The sequence below is a fragment of the Vipera berus genome (assembly GCF_964194415.1).
Source record: "Vipera berus genome assembly, chromosome: 1".
NCBI lineage: Eukaryota > Metazoa > Chordata > Lepidosauria > Squamata > Viperidae > Vipera > Vipera berus.
Genome location: NC_138202.1, coordinates 339,857,334 through 339,867,792, shown reverse-complemented (window position 1 = coordinate 339,867,792; position 10,459 = coordinate 339,857,334). Strand labels below are relative to the sequence as shown.

Below are 10,459 nucleotides of genomic sequence, written 5' to 3'. Positions count from 1 at the left end.
TGATGGGCTCTTTTACTGGTGTCTGCTGAATTTAGCCTGATGGACAATGCTCACTTTTCATTCTCCATGCTTTATCAAGCCTTTGTTAAAGTCATTTCACTGGCCATTGCTGGATCTTGTGGAAATGGGTTCTGCAGATTGATTTACATTATTTTTTGTCAAATGGACCTTCTTTGTAACTTACTGATCAAACTTACTAACTGGAATATTAATATAATCCTATATCCATTTTTTCCATTCTATTTCCCCACAACTTCTCTGTTTTAGAGTTAGACTTGAAATAGGAGAAGCAAATCTCCTACAGCTAACCTGTTCCATTATCTTTACTATTTAATCTCCTCATTTTACCGTATTCATTAGCCTCTTGTGGAGTACTTCCAGTCTGGTATAAACTAATGTTATGAAAATCCATTTCTAGCAGTTTGTGCAAACCGGACACAGATTTTTCCCCCCGCTCCAGAATGTTCACCACCGTTGCTGTTGGCTGTGCTCAGAGTTGAGCTCATATTTTTTAAACAAAAACTTGGCTTCTGAAGCCCCCAATAGTCTCTTGACTCTTGGCAGGGTTTTGAGCATAAAACAAGCAAAGCGTTGTTTATGTTGCCAGGGCCGAGGGGGGAGAGAACATTGGAGAAAAGATAATAATGACAAAACTAACTTGTGGAGCAAAGGGAACAAAATGTTCACCAGAAGAGAAAGATGGATCTCTTTGGGACTCGCCAGTACAGCTCACTGTTCCCAGGAGAATGGAATTTGCCAACTCCCAAATAATTAAGTATGCAAGATTTGGTTGGTTTCTCAAACGGTTTTATTGGGGGGAAGAAAGAAGGAAACACAATGTAACTTACTATATACACAGAATAAAAAAGGTTATCATGTTTACCCTCAGCTATGAATAATAATATCCCATCCACCCACTCACATCCCATTGCCAGTAAGTGCCCTCTGTATCATCTTGGAAAGGAAGATGAGGAAATGATTCTGAAGGACAAAACTGTCTGGAGATGAACTTTATTTGGCTAGAGGGGCCACAGGCAGCTCTCTATCCCTCTTCCTTCCACCAGTTGCTGCCAACGTGCAATTGAAGGAGCAGTACTTTCATAGATGGCTGCTCTTTATGATGGGAAGAGGGGACTTTGCCCTCATTCCAAAAGACTCGGAATGAGAAGAGGAAGAGTATTAGTCTTCTTGATTCCTCATTTAGGCAAATTCCCTTGCTCGGCTGCTCAAATGTGGCTGCCAAACTTCCTCACACAGCTGTTCTCCCTATCACACATTACAGGATTTGTTGTTCAGTGTAGAAAAGGCTTGTTGGTAGTGTCCTCTCAACACATTTCACTTGGATACCGAATTAAACCATTTCTCTAGGCTCAATATGCATTGAATCATAAATTAAGCAATTGGGTTGGGTTTGTGCAACACAATAGCCTCCCAAACTAACCATGATTCAAGCTAAGCACTCTTAGTATGTTGTGTAAATGCAGATAAAATTTTAGGGAAAGAGCACTCTCTGCCACTTGCCACCCATTTCCCAGAACGTTCAACAACTGTCCAGCCACCCCAAGTGCTGACATTGTCCTCATCCCGATGTCCAGCGAGTGATCATATTCTTCACCCATTGCTTCAAGGGTTCCCTTTCAGAAGCTACAAATGGTTAGAAAACACAGGTGTCCAAAGTTGGAAGCCAGGCAAGGGGGGGGGGGGAAAGAATCCAACAGAACAGAAACCTTCGTTCAAAGAAGCAGTCCACTTGACCCTTCCATATTTATACTAACCGTCTGCAATCATTTTGACCCCTTAAGGGAGGGATGAAGGTCAAGCTTGAGCAGAAGGGATGGGGTCTCTCCAACCAAGTGTCTGATGAAAGTCTGAGAATGTTTTATATCAGAGGCAAACAAAGAAAAATGGGGCCAGGCAAGTTCCTTCCCCTTCTTAGGAACTCCACGAGAAGCGAGTCAGACCATTGCTATACAAATTCTCACTGAACATGAGAATGAATCTTGGTAGAAGTTTTTTCGTCTTCTTGAGCAAGCAACGGTGAATTTAACTCATCCTCGTAGGTGTGCAACACTTACAACCATGGAGGTGTTCTGCCACTTCATACATAGTTCTTCTTGTCATAGCTCAACGCAGTAGACCTGGGTGCAGAGTAAACCATGGGTGTGGGTTTGTACTTCTCCTCCTTGGGGGGGCAGGAACAGCAGAGCAAGCTTCCTCCAAAAAGATAAAGGATTGCTGCTGCCCAACCAATGTAAAGTGAAGCTCCTATTTCGCGTTTCAGAGCAGCTGGGACTGTTGGATTGTAGAAATTGCGGACAATTTGATTGGCAGACCAGGAGACAGGGATGAGAATCAGGATGCCAGTCAGCAGAAAGATGACCCCAGAAACGATGGTGATCTTGGCTTTTGTAGATTCATCTTCAATGCAGCGAGTGCACTGTGCTCCCATCAGGAAAATAAATATCCCCATCACTCCAAGGACAATGGCAATGACAATTAAGGCCCGTGCAGCCTGTAGGTCTGGTTGCAATGCCAGCATGGAATCATAGACCTTGCATTGCATCTGGCCAGTACTCTGAGCCACACAGTCCATCCATAGCCCTTCCCAGGTGAACTGCGCAGTGACGATGTTGTAGCCGATGAAGGCAGTTACCTTCCACAAAGGCAACCCGCAACACAAGATGGTGCCTATCACGCCCAGGACAGATAGGGCTATACCACCAATCTCCAGACCCATCGACATGTTGCCACAGTCAAATCAGCCACTACCTTCCAAATTGCAATGTTGGCTGCTGCTGTCTAGTCGTGTGGTTTTGAGCAAAGCAGGTGAAGCACCCAAAGCTCTGAGCTGATTTATAAACTGTCCTGTCACCTGGGCGGGCTCTTTAGCTCAAGCATGGGTGGGGCGTCACCAACGGACTCTCAACCTGCCCTACCCTTGTACCATCCTCTCTCTTTTTTTTCTTTGTTTGAGATGGCATTTATGAGAAATAGAAGTTTGCTGTAGAGGGCAAACGGGAAATTACCCTTGAACTGAATTCCAGCTGGTTGTTTGGCGTGACCCTTGGTTTCGGAGCAGACTGGCAGGGAAAGAATTGGTAGTAAAAAGCAAAATGCCTTGTAGAGAGGCTTTTGATTCACCTGGGTTTCCTTTGTTGGATTTCAACTTTGGGTTGGGTCTCCCAAGTCCAAATCAAGCGTGTCTGCTGATATTCAACAAACACTCTTTATATCATAAACCCCATATATACATCAGAATTTCTTGATATTTCATCACTTTTTGCTGATTTATTGAAGACATGTGTAGATTAGGCTAATGTCCTATAATAAGAGTGGGGATGCACTTAATTAGTTAAGTTCTCCACCTCTGGGCATGTATTTTTTTTAACATGCTAATAATGAACTTTTTACCTCCAAGCCATTTCATGACACTCTTCTCCACAGTTTGAGCTAAGTGCCATGTTATCTTTTGTTTTTTCAGTAATAGGCCCACTAACAAAATCCTTCAGGACAGTTACAAAGCTACAGTCAGTTAGACCAGGGGTCCCCAACCTCTGTGCTGCCGCCCACTACCAGACCGCAGCCCATTCGGAAGAGGGCCACCCCAGTGGCGGCTGAGCATGTGTGCACACACAGCCCCACTCACACAAGCAGTGGGTGCTGGCGCTTGTGGCCCCACTTGCCCATTCTTGTGTGTGTGTGTGTGTGTGTGCGTGTGTGTGTGTGTATGCATGCATACTGTGCATATCAGTGAACTCCTCTGATAGGAGAGGCAACTGGAACTTTTACTACACTTTTCCTGTGTTTCCACCTCAAAATAAAAGTAAACTACTGCGTATTTTCACAGTTATAATCTAAGGTGCTACTGTATAAGGATGGTGGAAAAGAAACCTCAGGTTTCATATTCGTGCTTTAATGGAATACAAAAAGGGAACTGTTGTGTCCGGACTGGCGACAGATAGCAGGGAGACGGATCCGGGTTTAAACTGTTTATTAGACTGCACGTGGAGGAACTGGGGCTGGCAAGCCCCGGGTAACTATATAAGTCCGGCAGCCGCTGGACGCTGGCCAACCCCCTGGCTGGAATCTCCCGCCTTGCCTCAGGCACCCAACCCGGTGTCCAGGGCTTCCCGCCAGTGGAATTAGCCAATCCGAGGCTGATCAGCTATGTACAGAACAGGAACAGTTCAAGCAAATCTTTTAACAGTGGATATACCAAGCTCTGAAAAGAAGAGCAGTAAGGGTTAGAAATAGCACTTTCCCCACCCTGTATACAGAATACTAAATAACAGAGTTGGCAGGGACATTGGAGGTTTTCTAGTCCAGCCCCTTGCTCAAATAGAAGACTCTATACCATTCTGGACAAATGGTTGTCCAGTTTCTTCTTAAAAACTTCCAATGTTGAAGCATCCACAACTTCTGGAGCCAAGACTTTCCACTGATTAATTGCTCTCACTGATAGGAAATTTCTCCTTAATTCTAGGTTGAATTTCACTTTAGTAAGTTTCCATTCGTTACTTCTTATCTGCCCTCAGGTGTTTTGGACAATAGTTGTCCCCCCTCTTCTTTGTGACAGGCCCTCAAATATTGGATGACTGCTATCATGTCATCCCTAGTCTTTCTCTTCAATAGACTAGACATCCCCAGTTTCCACAAGCGTTCGCTGTACACTTTAGCCTTTTATAGTTTGCATAATAGGCCCAAGACAGATCCAATATTTCCCGAAATCCCCAGGAGCTGCTACCAGAAAAATACTTGGTTAGAAAGATACAACCAACTCAGGGTAGATCCCATATTTCCAGTTCACTCCAGCACCTCCTGAGAGGACAACATCGAGATGATGTCATTCAGAAACCATCTGGAGTCAGCAGCTAACACCACCTTGCCTGTATTTTTTGATTGTGCATCACAAATCACTCAGGCCATGCTCCCTGACCTCCGTGCTGCATCTTAATTCCATGGAAGCAAACCCCTCCATTCACTCGTTGGTATCACATCTAATCCAGCAGTCAGAGCTCTCTCTCTCTCTCTCTCTCTCTCTTTTACAGGTCTAGTGGTAACATGGTGAAAAACTGGGCTTTTTTTTCTTTTTAAACTTCAGTGACGGAACAGTGAAACAATGTTTTTAAGGTTTTAAATAAATAAAATGGAATCCTCCAAGATCTGTCTTTGGTTTGACTGAGTGAAATTGACCGGAATTCTGCAACTTTCCCTTTTAGCTCCAGTGAAAGGAAAAATAGTAAAACGTATTTGTTTTTGTTTTCCCCCCCACCCATAAAGGGATTTCTTAGGCTATCTTCCTTTCTAGTTGGTTTACACACAGGAAACAAGCAGCCAATAATGCAGTTTAGTAAAGCCATCAATCTACAAAGCAGTTTTTCAGTAAAGTTGTCTGACATTATTGGAGGCAGCAAGTTGAAGCAGATGACTTTTAGCTGAATCCTTTGAGCAGTCCTCAACAAATCTCTTTTTTCTGCTTTCTGTTCTGCAGTTTATTTAAGGCTTGGTGACCTTTGAGCCAAGCTTGTTGAATAAACTATCCTGAAGAAAGTCAGTTTGTTTGAACTTGTATTTATCCTATCCTTGAGAACACACTCCTGATCTACAATCTAATTAGCACATGGTGCTTTCCAACTTATTTATCTCTAAACATGATAAACTGCGCAAAATAGCAGATCAGTAGCCAGGCTGAAGCTGTACCTTATTCTCTGTCCCAACACAGATAGGAAGCCAAAAAGCAATCTTGCCATCTCACGAAGAAGGAATTCGGGCCAAGAATTATGCACATTGGTGCCAAAAATATGTTACTGTATGCATAAAATGAATGGGATCAGAGCTTTCCTGATGAGGAGCAAGATCTTGAAGTAACAGTAAACAGCTCAATTAAGGTGTCAACACTGTGTGAGACCACTGTAAAAAAAGACCAACAGCTTGTTAGGGGTAATAAGAAATGGAATTGAAAACAGATATGTCAGTTTCATAATCTCTTATATAAATCAATAGTAAGACCACATCTGGAATATTGCGTGCAATTCTGGCCACTGTGCCTAAAAAAGGGGATCTAGAGAAGGTTCAGAAGAAGGCAGCTCAAGACAATCAAGAAGCTGGAAATGTTTCCCTAAGAGAACAGATTGTGACATTTGGGGCATTTTCATCTACAAAACATGCAAATGAGAAAGGACATAAGGAAGATGTACAAATGTTTGCGTAGTGTGGATAAAATGGACAAAAATAATCTCTGTTTCCTTTCCCAAAATATTAGAACCAGAGGTCGCCTAATGAAATTGAATCGTGGAAGAATCCGGACAGAGAAAGGGAAATAGTTTTGTACACAACATATAATTCAACTTTGGGATTCGCTACCTGGAGAAGTGGCTTCCAAAAAAGGGTTGGATCAATTCATGGAAATCATGGAGATCAATGGCTATTAGCCTTGATGGTAGTTTAATTTAATTTAATTTAATAATTTAATTTGTATACCGCCCTTCTCCCGAAGGACTCAGGGCGGTGAACAGGGCAATACATAATAAAAAACAGGATACAAAAATTAAAAAGTGATTAAACAACTATGACCGTAATTAATACATATTAAAAATTAAAACTAATTATAAAAAACCCAACCCCACCCCGTCAGACCAGGCCAGCTTGTTCAAAAAAGAAGGTTTTGAGATCGCGCCGGAAGGAGCGAAGGTCGGGGGCCATCCAGAGCTCGACCGGTAAGCGGTTCCATAGGTCTGGCGCGCCCACAGAGAAGGCTCTCCCCCTGGGGGCCACCAATCGGCATTCTTTGAGCAGAGGCACCCTGAGGAGGCCCTCTCTGTGGGAACGCACTGGACGGAGGGAAGTTGACGCCGGCCGCAGGTGTTGCCGTAGGTAATCCGGAAGTTGAACTGCTTTTGAAAGCCAATTGCTGGGAAACCAGGGAACTTTCTTGTGAGGTTGGCCACTGAAAACAGACAGTTTTCAGTGGCCAGGATGGGCCAGGAGTCTGGCCTGGGGGGCATAACTTGTGTTCTTATGCTCATGTTCTTATATTGAATTTATGGAATGCCAACTGGGGCATGATGAAAAACACCCACATATACATTACAACAACAACAACAACAACAACAACAACAACAATAATAATAATAATAATAATATAATAATAATAATAATAATAATAATAATAATAATAAATCTTTCCAGCTTTCCAGCAGTTAGGGTTGTACTTTTTCCTTTCCCTTTTCTTTTCTTTTCCCTGGGAGTCAAGGGCTGTATTGGATTGGGTGGTGACATAGTGATGATATTATAGAGATGGGATTTATGATTTCCCACATTTCTGTTTTTGTTTTGAATACTTTTCTTTGTATGTAAACTGTAACTGATGCTTTATACTCATTACTCTTTGAAAATCAGTGAGCAGCTGTGCTGGTGTTCAGTGACACAATTTGGATAAGGCAGCAGTGTTCACAGGGGGAATGGCCAAAACAAGTGACATGGGGTTAATAGGCAAACTTTCCCTTTTTGTGTGTGCCTTTTATGGATGTACCAAAGAGGCGGAGTTTGCACTGTGATGCCACATCCGCCATCTTGCTGCTTTGACCGCATCCCCTCTGGATCTGGCAGGATCCATTTGTCTCCTGGAGCCATTAGAATCACGCAGTTCCTGAATTAACCCATAGTCTGGATTTGCACAATAAACTGAATCATCAACTCATCAAATGAGCTGGGTTTTCCACACAGACAAAAACATCATCCGGGATTAGTATGTTTGCAAATGCATCTGCTTGTCTTCCTTGACCTGGCTTTGTATGCTGTATGAACAGTGCCAGTATATTACTTTATTTTCTTTCTTTTATGGTATTCTAAACTGGGCTTGGACTAAAATGGCTGTGCTATTGGAGTCTGGCCACATCTGATATCTCACTCTGCCCTGTTGATATATGGTTTCACTTTGTTGTTTTTCAGTCTGAGTTATTGAGAAATCTCTATCTTTCTTTTTGTTTATGTCTCTCCTGTTTCCTCATATTTGAGAGGTGACTTCAGAAATTTATGATTCTTGCTTTCTGGGTTTCAGGTTTCTTCAGAACTTTGTGGGGATCTACAAATGTAAATACTGTGTTTGCCATGTTTTATTAAGATGCTAATTTCTTGGAACTGAAGCTTGGAACTATGATGAAGCTGGGGCAGAAAATATTTGTTTGTGTGCGTGCGTGTGAAGAGAGACAGAAAGACAAACAGAGAGAGTGGAACAATGATACATTTTATAACTCCAGGACAGGCAATTTAACACTCTTTCTCAGCCCCCAAGCCTTTTTATGTTCCCTCTTAAGCTCTTGAAGTGTAATTACAAGGTGGGGCAGTAATTAATATAGTTTTCCATCATGTTCAGGCCATGAAAACTATATTTGAAGCCTTAAAATAGGCTTAAAAGTTTTTTAAAACAAGAAAGTCGTCCCATTCCTGCTTGCAATGTGCTTCCATTCATACAATTTCTGCCTCCTCACAGTAATGCACCAAAGAATTGCCCACATACTCTGCAATGCAAACCTAGCTGCTTCATGTGTGGATTTGTGTTCTGATTAATCATCTTGTCACTAGGAATGTATTCTGTAAGATCAAGAATGTCCACAGGGGCACTTTTTAAAAAAAATGTACTATCATGACTCCCATCTCGGCTTTTTTGACCGTATGGAGACTTTTGTATAAGATCTATTGCAGGCAAATAAGTGTGTGGTCTTGGCCGTAGGGAAACCACGTGGCAGAAAAGAGCTGTATCAAAGTATGTCTGGAAGGCAGCAGGTACATATGCTTGTGCATCTATTGCAGTTTAACTAAGGAAACCGTCATCCGTGATCACCTGAGGACGTGTGGGCTTCAGTTCCTAGAATTCACCTGCCAAAATAGTGGCCAAGGTAGACAAACACTGCTTTTGTACATAGCATCCTGTTACTTAGAAACATTGCAGGAAAAAGAAGGCAAGCATTCCGCCCAGGTGCAAAGATATCAGGCAAGGCATACCTTTTGACTGCCTTCTACTCCATGCTTTGTGTCAGGCAGCAGAACCATGAATATGAGAGTGCTCAAAACTCAGTGTCATTCTGCACCTTTCCCCACCACGGAGTTGAAGTCTTAGAACACAGGCAGACAGCCACATTAAGATTCTTCTCTCCAAGCTGTAGCCCAGCATCATGCTGGATGCTGTGTTATCCCTGAATAACAAGTCCAGCAAGCAGGAGTGACCTTGTCCTTTTCAACAGGGACAAGTGAAGGAAAGTGATGGGTATTCCTCTGCCTTTATTTCTCCTCCCACTGAGTGAAAGCAGCACAGTCACTCTCCCTAATCAATAGTAAGAGATGGGAGTATACGTGATGGGTTTGAATGGCAGGTTTAGCCAGCTGTCAACTGACTAAGAGGCCACAGTTGTGATGCTTGGGAAAGAGTGCCAAATACATGTTGAGAAATTGACCTGGCAGATAAATCTGCAGCAATACCAGCCTGGCCTGACTGATCTGATCCAACAGCGGAACAGCTTCCTGATGGAGATCAGGCTGCTGATAATCAGGGTTGATATTGAATATTATGATATTGATACTGATATTGATATTTGGCCTTTCCCTGATTTTTATCAAATTCTGTTTTTATTGTTTGCATTTTTATGTTTGGAGGCTGATTGTTTCTATTATTTGTTTGGGATTTTATACCATGGATGTTCAATCAGTTTTATATTCTATGTGATCTCCCAAGAATCTTTTCAATCAATCAGAATAGAGTTGGAAGGCACCTTGGAGGTCTTCTAGTCCAACCCCCCCCCCGCCAGTCAAGGAGAAGACCCTATACCATTTCAGACATGTGGCTGTCCAGTCTCTTCTTAAAAACTTCCAGTGTTGGAGTATCCACAACTTCTGGAGGCAAGCTGTTCCACTGGTTAATTGTTCTCACTGTTAGGAAGTTTCTCCTTAATTTCAAGTTGCTTCTCTCCCTGATTAGTTTCCATCCATTGTTTCTTGTCTTGTCTTCTGGTGCTTTGGAAAATAAGTTGACCCCCTCTTCTTTGTGGCAGCCCCTCACATTTTGATTGCAGTGGGGCGGGAATGGGCAAAAATAAATTGCAGATGCGGAGGAAGTGCAGAGGAACGGGGTGAATTGGGAGAGAACCTCCTGTCAGCATATTGGGAGAGTTCCCTCCTACTTCATCCTCTGGTTCTGGGACCTCTCAGCTGGGCTAATGGAAAGGTGTGGGACAGTGAAGTGGGAAGGAAGAATCAATAATAAGCAAGCACTATTCTCAACTACTTCTCCAAGGACATATCAGGGCTGGCTGGGAGCAGTTGTGGCCAATGGCACTTGGAATGAGTAAAATGGCATCTCCACAAATACTAAAAACAGAAAACAAAGCCAGCCCCACCCCCCACCCCCTTTCCAACAGAAACATAATGTTGTCATATGTAACATCAGCAACACACCGAATGTGAC

General features: G+C 42.8%; 1 protein-coding gene across 1 annotated transcript; it reads right to left on the bottom strand.

Annotated features, from left to right (window-relative positions):
* Positions 1-803: 803 nt before the first annotated feature.
* On the bottom strand, positions 804-2,790 carry LOC308660039 (claudin-3-like). The gene has a single exon (XM_081314252.1). The coding sequence runs from the start codon at positions 2,741-2,743 to the stop codon at positions 2,099-2,101; it is 645 nt and encodes a 214-aa protein (XP_081170378.1). The 5' UTR covers positions 2,744-2,790; the 3' UTR covers positions 804-2,098.
* Positions 2,791-10,459: the final 7,669 nt, after the last annotated feature.